Genomic DNA, 15,915 nt, shown 5'->3' with positions numbered 1-15,915 from the left:
TAATTTTTGCGGGACAAATTATACTTTGTAACTGTACCATTTATTTTTTCTGTACAATGTTCTGGAATGCAGGAAAAATTTCAGAATGGGATAGAATTATAAAGAAACTTGGTTAGTTTTTTTTTTTTTTTATGTAGATTGTGAGCCCCATATAGGGATCACAATGTACTTTTTTTTTCCATTTAAGTATGTCTTTGTGCAATGGGAGGAAATCCACGCAAACAAGAGGAGAACATACAAAATCCTTGCAGATGTTTCTCCTGGCGGGATTCGAACCCAGGACTCATTAGAGAAAAAGGAAGATAAATAATGCAGATGATTCTGACATAGATTAATCAGATATAGTTGCTGAAAACTGTAAATCACTTTATATGTTGAGGACATGAGCTTCTTCATGGTCCTGTGCAGTACACACCATGAACTGGTGAAATAAAATGTAGGCACCCTCAATGGGTGCTGAAAGAAGTGGTATACAGGACATATAGCTCTGTACAGTATAGATGTATTATTTTCGATCAGTGTATGCACTTCAATAGGTGTTTTATCAGTTCAATGTCAATGCTGATTGAGTTTTCCAGTTAATTACATGTATCAGATTGGCAGCATCTGTAGTATTAGATGTTGAGTGTGGTCCCAAGTTAAGATGTCCCAGAAAAAGTCCAAAGTATTTTAAAATCTTGTAACCTGTGATTACTGTAATTTTAGGGATCATTGTCGTTTGACCAGTATGGGCATTTTGGAGCTGTGTTGTGAGAGGACCCTGTCATTCATTTGCTCACAGCAGATCATCAGCACAGGCTGAAGTACTAATGTTCTATTATGACATATGAGCGAAAGATCAATTTTGGATGATCAGTTTTCAGTTACAACTAATATCAGCAGTGTCTATTTCCTTTTGTGTATTAGAGTATCTTTTTAATTAATATCAATTATACCCTTAATTTAAAAGAATGGGGCAGATTTATAAAGACTGGCATTTTCAACACCAGTCTTCATAACCCGAGCCAGAGTAAGGACACACTTCATTTATGATGAGTCGCACACCTCCTCATAAATAAGGCAGACCCCCTGTTGGGCCATGTGTCTGCAGGTGAAATCTATGCTAGCTGGTATAGATTTCCAGATTCAATTATGCCAGATATCTGGTGGGGCCAGTTGCATATTCTCATTAAGGCTAAGGCCCCATATAGCGAGCCGCTGCCAAAAAGAGCTGCAGGACAAATGCAGAGGAAACGCATTTCAGCATTTCATGTCGCTTTTCACATAAAGTCTGCTTCTATACATAAAATGGCAATGTTTCCATAGGTAAAAATTGACATGCTGCAATTTACAAAACAGTTTATGAAATCGTAGCATGTCCACTGCGGATATTTTTCTGCAATGGGTGGATGGGATTAGCCAGAATCCCATCCACTTTGTAAGTACTCTAAAACGCTGTGGTTTTGGCAGCAGCATTTCCACTACAGCAAAATTGTGGCATATATGTTACGTGGAGCCCTGGCTTAAGCCTCTTTTCAGGAAAGTGGTGACGGTGGTGCAAAAATGAAAAACCATGATTTGCACAAAACATTGTGAATTTTTTATGCCTGGTAATCTAGAAAACTGATGTGCAAGACATAACAAATCTGCCCTATTGTCTTTAGCGGACAACTCCCTGCTAGATTTTGAGTTACTCTAAACAGCTGATCACATTGAGTCTGAAGAAACAGAAGGTAGCAAGAAAGAAAAAAAATATCAGAAAAGAAATGATGAGTTGAAGGCTAGGATAGAATAACTAATGACAGATTTTAATTGCGATATGTCCTCAAGAGACCTGCTGCAGTATAGACTTTTTATGAACATATAATCTTCACATATTCATGGTATATAAAATTGTAATCACATACATACAAATGCTAATACTATGTTTGCCATCTGCTTTAATATTAAAGCTAAATGAAAATAGTTTCTAACAATTCCATGATCACATAAGGTAGATAAAATGGAAGCATTGTTCAGAAACTTCTAGTAAAACAGATGTAGTTTTTACATATCTAAATTTAAGGAAATCTTAAATGATATTAAAAAAAAAATTGTCATTAAAAACATTGTGGTGGATACTAAAACATACTGGAATAAGTTGTGTGCTTAAAATAAGACTCCTGCATGAATAGGACATTGGCAACCATGGAAACACATTGAAGACTGCACTGTTTCCATTGCTACATCTATAGCTAAGGAAGGTCAGTTATTCACTACTGAGCTATTCACTTGGAGCTAAGGACACTTCTAGAGTTATAATTGAAGATTTCAAGCACTGTTTCAAGTATGAAGAGTTTCAGCCTATTAACTGTAGGATCTAGTATATAGAGTTTTATATAATAATTCAGCACCACTCCTTCATCTTGAATTTACACATACAATACGATAAATATTAACTTATAAAACCATACGGTACATTTTTATGGTACCGTTAGAAGAATCAGTATTCCAGTTTCAATGACAACTCTATATACTCTAAGAGATGATGGGGGCTGTTAAAATATTTGACCGTTTTAATGAAATATTTATAATGGGGGTTTCAAATTCAGAAAGACAAATGGGCCATACATAGAAAAAAAAATAAAGGGTCTAGATTCAGTTTAATGTCCCCAGCAGTGGGTGTGTACAATTTAATGTCCCTCAGCAATTGCCCCACACAGTTTAATGACACTCCAGCAGTTGCCCCATATAGTTTAATGTTCCCCACAGTGGCCTCATACAATTTAATGCCCCACCCCAAGCACTGTGCCCATAGAGTTCAATGTCCCCCAGCAGTGGCCGCACACAGATTAAAGTTCAATGATTAAACATCACATAACTTTAATGGCCCCCCTCGGTACTGTACTGCTCCTGGGCGCGCCCTCATCTCCTGCTCCTTGGCGCACCCTGATCTTCTGCTGTGATGTAAGTGCAGTTGGACCTTGGAGATGGAAAAAGCAGGGGAGTAGAGAGGTAAGAATGTTCTAACTAAAAGCTCTGGTCAGTTTGGCTGTAGTTACTACAGTAAAGCTGACAGATCTTATAGGCTATAGACCTAATGTGGCCTACAGCCTAAAGAGTTGTAAGGGGTTAGAACTGGGTCAGGGATTCTTTTCTTCCTTGTTCTGCTGATCCACATCACAGAACCCGTGCAAATTATAGATCAGATGACAACCCTTGTGCTTTCTATGGCTGTTTTCTTTATAAGGGCACATGGGGAAGGTGCCTGAACCCACACAGTGTAGTCACATAAATGTGATTCCTTTAATATGATGTCCAAAAAAAAAAAGAAATAATTGGGTTGGCAAACTTTGGCCATGTACATGCATGCTCAGCTGAATACAGCTGTACTGAACTATGAAACACACTTCCAGATTTCAATGGCTGCAGTGAAACTTCTTGAGAACTCCAATCGCCCAATCCTTATCTACCATAACGACAACCTGGCGAGTGCCATGCGGTCCCCATATACCAATGATCTTTATAGAACTAAATCTAATAGCAATAGTGATTTGTTATGTGGGGCCTTAGCCTAGTGGTTCCTCAAGTTACAATATTATATAGTTCTGGGAGGACCAATGTACTGGAAGTTGTTACTATTGTAACTTGAGAACATAGCTCTCTCTATATATATCTATAACAAATCTTTACACATAAAAGTCAAAAATGTTGGAAGCTGTAAATCACGTTTTTGAATAGTGACAGGAGTTTTTTCAGGACTCTAAAACGTATATACACAGTACCAGAGAAAATATAGCTTGGAGTTCCTCTCACATCTCCAAAATAGTAACTCATCCAGGCAAGGTAAGAGGAGTACAGAATGTATATTACTGCATTATACTGTAGAGAGGAACTGCTAGTCAGCCAATCACTTAAGGCACTTCACTAATATAGAGGTTTTACTGGTAAAATGACCATGATGATTTATTGGAACCAGCTAAGAATTATACATAGACTCAGGTAAAGTCTGGTATATATTGGGTCCCAAGGTCACAGTCACTTGAAGGAGGAATACATATTAACATCTTTCTCATAAGCCTCCCAAGTAATGTCAGAAGCCTTTCTCTGCTGTATGTTGTGATACTACTGGATCCTTACAATCCCACAGTTATAAATCATGTCCCCATAAATACAGTATAGCCATTAGCCAAGGAGATTTAGACCCACTTTTAGCTTGTATTGTTATGCTACATCTTCCCTGCAAGGCACTTGAAAGGGTTATAAAACTGAGCCCATTTACTGTAGAAAGATAGCTCTTTTGGGAAAGTGGATATTATTCTAAATATAATTGCAATGTTTTGCAGGTAAAGACTCAAGATTTCAGTAAGATGTGATGACTGGTCTAAAGTATAATGTCAGGAAAATAGAAATATGAGAATCCCATTGACTATTATGCTGCTTCCAAAATGTAATTACCTATGTATTTATCTTGCAGTAGGTGACAGTATACCGGTATGAACATAAATTGTGAACAATAAAATATCTTAATGCAAGTGAGACATAACCGGGAATAACACAAGCTAAGCATGCGGTCTTTAACTGCCAATAATCATTCTGGTCTGAATATAGCAAGGAAAGCAGTAGGTTGTATATTTTCTATATTAGAAGGAAGAAAAACACCTTTCCTTTTCACAAACTTAAGATATGTGTTATTATATTTGTTTCCTTCAATGGTTCTAATATTAGTTACTAAAATGATTTCACCTAAATATTTCCCTGCTGATGTTTGTAATGTTCTTATAGAGCCTGAAGATTCCTACAGAGAAAGAACTTTTCAAAATTACCAATTACATATCTTTGTATGTACTACATTATACACGCCATGTACAAAGCAAACATAAAAAAGTACAACATGGGTCCAATTCACGACTAAATTCCAACTGTGCGAAAAAAAAAACCTTTGCAAAGATTCAGTGTTTTCCTCTGTAATCTCGGGCAGAATACACTTTGTACACAAGTCTTCATAATATATTTTATATTTCTCTACTTACCATTTTCAGATGTGTAGTGTCACCAGCATTGTACAGAAAGTAATGGGGTCTCATAGCGAAAATCAAAATGTGCCCCCCCCCCATTATGGTGCTTTGTTTTGTTACCAGGGACAAAATGTTTTGACCCTTTTTGGTCAGGAATCTGCCTCAAAATCTTCCTCAAAAAGAAAGCCTCCCAATAGAACTCTTTTGGCAGGCTTTTTTTGGAGGCTGATTTTGAGGCGGATTCCTGACCAAAATACTCCATGTGAACTCAGCCTTACTGTTCTTTCTGTGAGCCTTGGCAATTTCCCCCCCCTCCTTATTTGCTAATAATGAAGATCCTCGAGAGATGAGTCTTACACAATTTTTTTTTTTAATCAAAAGCAAAGTAGATACTTTAATATGTAAAACTTCAATGTTGTGTAATAGCATTAATTTTAACGCTAAGGCCCCATGTCGCATCCTGCTGCAAAAAAAGGACTGCGGGTAAAACCACAACAGCAATGCATCGTGATTTTTCCTGCAGCGCTTTTCAAGAAAGTTTCCAGGTTTCTTCTGCTGACTTTCTGCTTCAGTTAATACCTATAGGGAAACCGCCAGCATTTCCGTAGGTATAAGTGACATGCTGTGAGTTCCAAAATTGCAGCATATCAGCAGTGCACATTTTACCGCCCTGTGGGCATGGGATTCTCTAGAATTTCATCCACTACACAGTAACTTTAAAGCACTGCGTTTTTTTCCATGGCGTTTCTGCCACTTACACCAGAATTTGAGGGAAAAAAAATCACTCATTCAATTTGCACCGGCTTCTGCTGTCATATCATTTGTCCATATGGTGCTAAGCATCTTAGCTCTGGGATAACTATAAAAGTCACAGTAACTGCAGTCACGATTGGTCTTCCTGCTACATGAAGCCCTTCAGGACTGACAAAAAAAGGTTGTGGTGCTTTGCCAGAACCTTTGTTTAGATGGGGCCTATGAGATTCTAGCTACCGTATGTGGCTGTGCAAGTCCTATGTATGCCTCTATATACAGTAGGATAAACCAAGCCTTCTCTGTAGTAGAAACTTTATTTATGTGTTGTTGGAAACCACAACACATAAATAAATAAACTGCAGTTCCCAAATGGTACGTATATCTGTAGTATTGCTATATTATAAACTTTATTTGCTAGAGATCGCACAACCTCTTTGAATTTAGTAGAAAAAATGACACTGCTAAATACGCTCTCTACTAAACAGCAGCCCTGGCCATTTTTATTATTAATTGAATTTCTAGCAACTCCAAGTCTCAGAAAATATGAATCTATTTCCAGACTTATAAAATCGTGAAGGGCAAAATTAAAGTCACAGTCTGATTTCACATTCAGAATGTTATATCAAACAGTTCACAGACATTTTACTATATAAACTTCAATTGCTTGACATCTTTTTAGTATTATTTACACTAATAATTAAATCCTAACTTCTAAAATCATGAACCCCTTCATTCTGAAAGACATAAAATATCCCTGCACGTATTTCACTTGTAGAGGAAATGAAGTCATAAATTCTACAAGCCACAACTGACTTGATTTATAATTTATTGACCCTTTGGCATCTAATAAATCCACCCGTCACGTGGAGCATAACACCGCACATGCAGAACCCCAACATGCTCTATAACATAAATATAATTGCAATAATGGAGCAGTAAAAGGTTTATAAAGTAACATACCATACACACATATGCCCAAGGCAGAGTCCATTATATAAGGAGTTGTCTGAGAGTTTAAAAAAATTACCATCTCTGCAGTAAATGTGATAAAAAAAAGAAAAAAAAAAATTAGAGGGATTGTCCATTTCTATGATATTGTGGTACACGTCCTCTCAGGTGAGTGACATCAGATCCATTGGTCATCTGGCCATACAGCAGCTCAGTCCCAATGAATGAATATCCTGCAGTTAGATTATTTTTAAACTCCCAGACAACCTCTGTAAAAGGATTATCCCTTAGGCCAACCACATCTTAGAATATACTTAATAGTAAGTCAAGCATTTCTAACCCCCTATGACCAACTGTTAAATCTGGTGGTAACTCCACTTGGCCACTCGTTGCCACGACAGGGAAAACATAGAATGATATGGGGGTTACCAATGGGTTAACATGCAGATCTGTACTAAGACTTTTGTTCACCAAGGCCAAAAATTCAGTTTGGTGCACTATTCAACTAAGTCAGAGAACTTTTTTGTCATCCCCCTAGTTTCCTGGAGCATATTCCAAGCACAATCTACCACAGCCTGCTTGTTTCTTAACTTTTACGAGCATAAACAGAAAGCCCTGGGTCCCCATGTAAGAACAATATAGGGGCCAACTTAGTCTTACAGTGATAGAGGGTGCCTTTACCTACTTGGCCCATTTTTACTTACACAGGTTGAACATATGGAAGTTTGAACCAATATTTGTAGCTGCTTTCTGCTCAAGGGCAAGGATTTCTATCATGTCAGTGATAGACTTTCAGCACTTTCATTGTTTCTACTGTAGTACTTACAGCTACTTCAGATCTTATGACCATCTAAAGTATTTTTTTCTAATTGCTCAAACACAACCATATTTAATAACAGAGTTTGACCCAGAAATGTATTGGTTTATTCAGGGTCAGACTGGCCCACCAGGGAATCGGTGAATCCTTTGGTGGGCCCCGAGCTCCGACTGTTAAGTCCTTATTGTACTAATACAGATACATTGATCGGGGCCCCCAATCGAGCACCTGATCCAATGCATCTGCATTTGCCTCAACACACAAGGGCTCCCATTAGCTGATGCTGAAGCTGCACATAGTGTCCTCCTGATATATAGGGAAAGTATATATCGGAGAACACGTGTGCAGCTTCAGCATCAGCTATAATGGCTGCTCGTAATCCTCTCACTGACCTGCTGCAGCTATGGCTGCTTTCCTGTGAGGACCTGCTGTGCTGCCCGGATTTCCTCCCTCCCCCTCCTCCTCACAGTGAGTCGTTTCTCACATCGTAGCATGTGGGGAAGACTGGAAGCAGTCTGTTGTGATGGTTCACTCTTCTGGAAAATGTGAGTATATTATTTTGGTAAAATCTGTCTATTTAACATGTATATATGTGTACATTTGTTTAAAGTTTGTGTCTTGTATATTGTGTGAATACTGTATGTTTGTATATAGGTATGTATATACAGTATACTATAATGTGTAGGAGTGAGTGTATGTATATATGTGGGTATATATAGTATTCATACATTCATATAAGTATATATATGACATATATGGTATGCGAATGTTCAGTCACACACAGTGCCTCATTCCCCCTGCACCCCACGTGACACTTTGGCTAATTAGGCAGTTACATGACAGGGACCAATGATGCCACTCACGTACATCACCTGTCCCTCTCCAGCGACTGCTGAGGCTGCTGATTGGCCTCAGTGGTCACATGGGGTGCATAGGTTTTGAAGACTGAAGAGTAAAGCACGGAGTGCAACCAAACAGGCTACAGCAGCGAACATCAGAGCACCAGGAAATATGTTTTTTTTCTTTATATTATGAGGCTGCTGCTGCAACACCTACAGTTTAATTGCCACCCTGGCCCCACTTCCTATAACTTTACTTACACAGGACTGCCGCCTTGGCATAAAGAGCAGGCAATCATGTGTAATAGAACTGTCTACTTTTCATGGAGTGAGATGTGGCAGTCATGTGTAAGTTGGTCTGACATGGTAAATTACATAGGACTGCTACCTCCATGTAAAGCAGCCCTGTGCAAAATTACTTTACACAGGACTGTATTACATGAAGAAGCTACTTGTGCTGGCCCTGCCTATTTGTATTGACTCCGCCTACTTTCACTGTTCCTGCCTATAGCATGGAGCCGATTAGAATTTTTTTTCCAGGGCCACTTTCAGGTCCCAATCCACCCCTGAATGAGAGAAAAATCAATGTATTTGTTGTATATGAAGATGGGTATTATTAAGAACATAATATTTGAAGTTTATCAGAAAAATCTGGCTCAGGCAGCGTGGGGCAATGAAATGACTAAGCATGTACGCTTAACAGATGTAGAAAATTGTGCACAGCATGGAAAACAATATAAAATTACTCTGTACAGTATGTTGTTTTTCAAAGATTGTTTTGTTAGATGTTGCTTCACCATATAGCAATGTTTAACTTCTTAAATCCAGAATTCAAAAGTCAACAAAAAACTAGATATGACATTTTCTGTTTCTAAAGGTTATTAAAAGAAGGGACAACATTATGCACTACATATCAATGTCAAAAAACAATATTAATTCAAAATAATCAAATTCAATCTAAAAGCTTAAGTTTAAGAAAAAGGATTATGCATCAAGCTGGATTTACTACAAGGAACAGTATTATCTAAAGGTGACTAATAAATCTTAATCTGCTAATACGTCCTGCAACTCAGGTAGTTGTATGAGGTATAAAAGCTAAATACTCTACTTATCATCCAAGTTCTTGTCTACTTAGTACATGTTTGGTAATACTAAGGTCGCTTTATCAGGTATGAGGTTTCTATTTAAAGTGTACCTCTAGTTCTAAACAATTTTTCATAACTGAATAATGAACGTGAATATAAGAAACATTGTAGTTAGGGCTCAGCGATCGGGATCGGCGATGGAGTAAATTTCATGATCGGGTTCCGATCTCGCCTAAAAAAGATCGGGAACGGAATTCCGATCCTGATCGCTCAACTTACCTGCACAGATCCACTGCCGCTCCCCGTTCTTCTCGCTCCTCTTCTCTCTCATTGACATGCCTTCAGAGCGCCCTGCGCGCTCCCGCCTCCCTAGACTAATGTTAGAGATGCTGGGAGAAGGCAGGGCTTGTGGCTTAGGAGAGTGTGGGTGGGTACTTGGAGGGGAGATGTGAGTGATGCACTCATGTCTCCCCGCCCATACAGTCCTAAACCACAAGAAGCCCACGCCTACTCCCATTATCTCTGAAAGCATGTCAATGAGAGAGGACTGGACTGAGAAGAACAGGCAGCGGCAGCGGATCTGTGCAGGTAAGCGGACACCAGGGGGGCTAAGTAGCCGAGTTTTTTTTTTTTAAATCACTACACAGCGTGGAGTCCAAAAATTGAAACAATTTTTGGACTCCATGTTGTGTAGTGAATAGGATTGTTTTTAAAATCTGATCTCCGATAAATAAAAGTCCCATAAACTTGCATTAGGATCGGAATTCGGATCTGGATTGGGATCAGATGGAAAATGATCAGAAATCTGATTTGAAAAATGATCCTTAAATTTCAAGATCGGCTGAACCCTAATTGTAATATATCTTATTGAGAAGATCAGTTTTATTCACCACTAAGCTGCTTTCCTCAACATTATCTTCAATCCGACAGTTGCTTACATAAGATTCTGTCTCTATATCTATTATTCCTCTATATCTAGGATCGCACACAGAACTCTAACTGAGGAAGCAGACTTGCTTTCGAAACACCTTGCCATGCTATTTTTACAACAAAGTTCTTATTTTTAAGCAGCTGCATTCCTTTTCAGGCTAGTTTTTTAAGTTTTTTGTTTTTTTTCGATTTCCACATTAAGCAGTTTGGTTGGCCCACGTAAAAAGATGCCTTAGGGTATGTTTACACAGTGGAAAAGGTGGCGGAATCCTTGTCCACCTTGTGAACTTTCTGCGTGGCTAGCCGCGACGGTATGCCGATGCAGCATCGGCATTCCGTCGCATCATCCCACTTCTGTTTATGCCCAAATGAATGGACCTAAACAGGAGCATTTTTTGAGCCATGGACGCAATGGCTGACTCAGCTGCGGAATCCATGGCAAGATGGGTCATGTCGCTTCTTTCTTTCGCCACTAGCTAGTGGGGGAAAAAAGCGAGCGACTCTCATTGAATTCAGTGGGAGCCATTTATGCAGGCGGATTTTGAGGCAGATTCCATGTCAAAATCTGCCTGCATAAAACTCTGTGTGAACATACTCTTGCACAGCTCCATATACAGATTAAAGCTATTAAAACATAACAAAAACTACATATATATTTTTATATCACTCTAATCATACCAACCTGTAGAATAAAGAAAACACATCATTTTCACAGCATAGTAAATGACGTAAAAGCAAAACATAAGAAAATGGCACAACTGCATTTTTTTCCAATACCACCACATTTAGATTTTTTTCCAGGTACATTGTATGAAGTATTAAGTTATACCATTGGAAAGCTACTACTTTACTAAAATGTAGGGAGTCAAAAACAAAAACTGAAAACTGAAAAATGGCTGCATCTTCTATGGGTTAATATCTCCTCTACTGAAAGTTTCCCATTTTAGAAAGTACATCTATGGCAAAATGTACCAGTTATGTGACTTCTGCAAGAGCTAAAGCTTCAGTATCTCATTGGTTTTAAGTTATCGATCGTCCTTTTATTGGTTCGCCCTTAATTTACAAATAAGATCATAATATTTCCTCTAATAAATCAGAAATATTATTATTAGATTAAACAGTAAGAAAATAATTCCAAGTCTTCATAATTGTATTACACTGTATTCACACGTACACATTTTGCAGACAAGTGATGTTGTTGATCTTTACGGACAGCATTGTAGCCTGATAATTTGCAGACGGTGTACTGTCTATAGTTGATCCACTTTTCATTTGTGAAAAGAAGATCAACTTCTGTGTCTCTGGTCTCCTGTAAGACAGATAACACACAGATACCACAGATTTCATTAATGACAATCACAAATTATACATTAGCATCAATGAAAAAAATTCAAATCTGCTTCCATTTTTTTTGTGCACCCACAGTCCATGAATAAACACATACATTAAAAAGAATATATAAGTATGCCACCCATGAAAAATATGGATGCCATAAGTACGTGAAATGTGGATGTGTGAATAAGGCCTCACTAAAAATAGTATGAAAAAAATTAAAATGTCCCACATTGAGAAAACACAGCTTTTTGTCATTGCAGATTTTGCTGCATTTTTTTCTTAGCTAAAGCCAGAAGTAGATTGACAGAAGGTATGAGTATAAAAACTTTCTTTATATTTCCAGTTCCTTTTGTAGCCATTCTTGGTTTTGGTTAAAAAAAAAAATCTGTCACAAAAAAGTTGCGCATTTGCAATGTGAGGCCTCAACCTAAAACTGAATTGCTAGCTTGAAGTAATCATTCATTAAAGAAACAATTGTAATATATTAGGCTGGTTCTTACCTGCCAAAATATGCTATCTATTGTATTCCCCAGAAATCCATCCCGACCCTCTGTGGACACCAGTTTAGGACCAAGAATTGTCATAAATTCATCAAAGTCCACTTGACCATCACCTAAAAGAAAAAAAACAAATAAAATACTCCTTCTATAAAATTTATAACATTGCCATGTGTTTTATGATTGGCAGAAAATTAACTGTGATATGCTGTTGCTTGTGTTGTACACTAGACCCAGGTCTAAACAGATGAGGGGCCTCAATTCTGAGACACAACTAGTCTTTCCTACACCCAAAAGGCCAGTTTGATCCAGTTTCTGAGCTTTGATTCAAAATAGTTTGGACAAGAAAAAGTGACTTGTTGGTGACCCTGCACCTTTCATTACATTATACTCAGCACCCCCAGACAAATGCCCCCAGCCCAATTATAGTATGTCTCTATGTATGTTTGAATCTACAGTGAACGTAATAACAGAGGTTGGGGCACTGTGGACACTGTCCACAAATATTTCAATCTTTTTTGGTATAGTTTGGCCTAAATTTGTATTTTTCTGAGAATTAACAAAGATAAAATGATCAAATTAGCTTTCACTGATGTTAGTGGCTAAAGTAACACATGAATACCATGCACTGAAGTTCAGAAAATCTACAGGTCAGTGAACACAGATTTTTTGGATGCTGATTTTGACGCTGAATCCACCTCAAAATCAGCCTCCAAAAAAAGCCTCCCAATTGGGAGATTTTTTTTGGAGGCGGATTCAGAGTCAAAATCAGCACCAAAAAACTCTGTGTGCACTGAACCTACCTTAGCTGACCGCACTTATATGGATTCACATCACTGAGCCTACAATATTTGAGCATCCAAATGATAAATTACATATATTTGACAAAGCAATTACTTGTATCACTCAGGTCTCTCGACTTGTTTAAAATGGTATAATACGGACATTTACATCTGTGTCAAGATGAGCATCACATAAAAATGATTTATGAATCTATTTATAGGCTCATTTTTCACTTTCAGAATGGTGATAAGTAATAATAAATTTCATAAGTGCCAACAACAGTTGTAACAGGAAAATAGTACAGCTTCAAGTAATTAGGGCATCTGTTTCTAACAGCCTTGGACAGGGAAACACAGATCCTTTAATAATATCTTAATTAGCAAAGCACCACTTATAGAATTTTCAACTTTTAAATAATTGCTCAAAACTACTCCTGGAGGCAAAGTAAAAAAAAAAAAATCACTAGGTCAAAGACAGCTGATAATTATTCAAGAATGTAATTAAGAAAGGGCATGCCTAAGCCTGCTGGAAAACATTAATGAGGATCTTTATTGCAGCTCCATAACAATAGTGATATTAAAGGTACACAGAATAAAAAAGACAGAAATAAGGCTCTATGTAATTCTCCTGAGAAGTGGTACATATCTTAAAGACTAATAAACTCTCAAGGCAAAGACATCAAATACAGTATATATAACAAATTATCTAAGATATTTTTGGGACCAAACTTCATTACACTTCATGAACTTTATCATAAAGTTTGCAATGTGTTTATTTGGCTTTCATTGAGTTCATTAACTGCTTACTAAAGGGACCATAAAGCCCCATTCACACGGGACAAGAGGGGGTGGATTTTGGTGCAGAATCCACACCATAATCCACCTCCTCACAATGGTGGTCTTTCTGCCCTTTCTTCAGGCGGATTCTTCAGGCGTGTCCACCTCGCGACAGCCCCCTCCGGACTAGGCGCATTCATTTGGGCCTAATCCGGAGTGGAAAGCCATGATGGGATGCCATGCACTGCACCGATATCCCGTCGCGGCAGCTGCAACTGAATATGCACACGCGTAATTGCGTGTGAACTGAGCCCAATACATATGTATTTATGATATAAATATTATAAATTTAATATATAATTATATATTATAAATATTACTCGAAAGTGAGCATAACTCACCTCCAGAAAGCCTAGTATAGGCGAATTTTAGTATCGATATTTAATTGACAATACCTAAACCACCATGCTTCTACTGGACTGAACTTAGATCACCAAAGAGATTTATGATTATCGGGATTTGGTTCAATAGAAACGCTGGAGGTCAGGATATTGTGTCCATAATACAGATGCTAAAAAAGTCTGAAAGAACTTTAGATTTTGCATTTCATCATTTTGTACATGTTTTTCTAACCGAAGTTCTTGTTTTAGAAATGTAAAATTTAGAAAATGTAATTTATTTTTTTACTATAAATCCTTAACTGGGAATTTGATGTAAAGTTATCCGGAAAATTTGAAGTTTATAATGTAAAGTGAATTTGCTCCAGTGGAACATCGGGGACTTGAATGCGTGACTCAAAGATAAGATAACAGTAATTTTCCTCTGTTCAACGATAAACTGTGAATATAAATTTTAATATACTTTTACTGTACACACTGTGACATAGCACAATATGATTATCTGCAAAGCTGAAACCCCGTCCCTCATCTACACTTTGCCCTGATATATGAACAATGTGGTTCTTATTAATAACAATAATAATAATGATAATCATTATATATATAGTGCTAACATATTCCGTAGCACTTTAAAAATCAGAGGACACATGAACAGACAATATGAGACACTGCAATGTGACAAAGAAATAAACATATCAAAAGTAGGAGTAAGGGCCCTGCTCGCAAGAGCTTACAATCTATGAGGAGGTAGGGGGACACAAGAGGTCAGAGGGCTTGTTTGTTACAATGGTCCAGCCATCTTTAAATTAAAAAGGTTGTGTAACTGAAGCTGAATGAATTCATCACCGGCCAGTATCTGTGAATAAACAGATACTAAATGCAAGGAGTGCAGTGTAACTTCTAGATGGAGAGAACATGGTCTGAGGAACAGAGGAGGAAGGATAAAAAGAGTTATTGTTCTACATCTCCACATACTACACAGTGATTAGGTCACGTGATACGTCTGATCAAACATATGTGATTTTAAGGAAGGTTTGAAGCTGATGTAGTTAGGACACAGAGAGAAAACTTATGTTAAATCAGATCAAATGTATAATTTGGAACACATAATATACAAAACATGCTTTATGTGATATTTATTTCATTAACACATTAATCATATGACAGAAAAATCTATGTTTTATATGTTTTAATATGTTTCCTATCCTTCAAAGAGACTATCAAAAAATTTTAGGAAAAAGTCTATCTTTTAAAAAATCTATTTCTCTCCCTTTACTTGAACGCTACGAAAGCCATTTTCAAGACATATAATTGGTTTGACAGTTCCCCATTGACACTAATGTATACATTACCACTTGGAAAACAGCACAGTGTGTCCATGCAAGTGTATTGATGTATTTTGACCCTAGACTGCTAACAGAAGCTCTATAATGATATGTCAACTGGTTTAGAAAGGACATCTTTAACTCCAGGGGCTCATATTGAGTGATGAGTCAATTCCACCACCATGCACAGCAAGCATTTTACAGGAAAAGGGAATGCTTTTAAAGTCCTAGTTTAGAATTCAAGTGTATAAAGAGGACTGTTGATGATATCTCATAAAGTTCAGATACCGATTGTAATGAAAAATAATGCACATTTACCAAGAAAAACAAGTAAAGTATAAATCAACCATTTTAAAGGGAACAGTTTATAGCTCTTTAGTGCTCCCATTAGAACATTTTGGTGAGTAAATAAACTCTATGAGACTGCATAGCAATAACAAAAGCAAAACATAA

General features: G+C 37.4%; 1 protein-coding gene across 2 annotated transcripts in view; it reads right to left on the bottom strand.

Moving 5' to 3' along the window:
• Positions 1 to 15,915, bottom strand: part of CALN1 (calneuron 1) — a 262,637-nt gene that overhangs the window by 107,859 nt on the left and 138,863 nt on the right. For both annotated transcript variants that reach the window (XM_075264939.1, XM_075264940.1), the window contains exon 4: positions 12,184 to 12,296. In XM_075264939.1, the coding sequence (XP_075121040.1) occupies positions 12,184 to 12,296 (113 nt within the window). The remainder of the gene's footprint in view (positions 1 to 12,183; positions 12,297 to 15,915) is intronic.

Source organism: Leptodactylus fuscus, chromosome 2 (assembly GCF_031893055.1).
Source record: "Leptodactylus fuscus isolate aLepFus1 chromosome 2, aLepFus1.hap2, whole genome shotgun sequence".
NCBI classification, from domain to species: Eukaryota; Metazoa; Chordata; class Amphibia; order Anura; family Leptodactylidae; genus Leptodactylus; species Leptodactylus fuscus.
The sequence above is the reverse complement of the archived record's forward strand: the minus strand, read 5'-3'. Positions and strand labels throughout refer to the sequence as shown.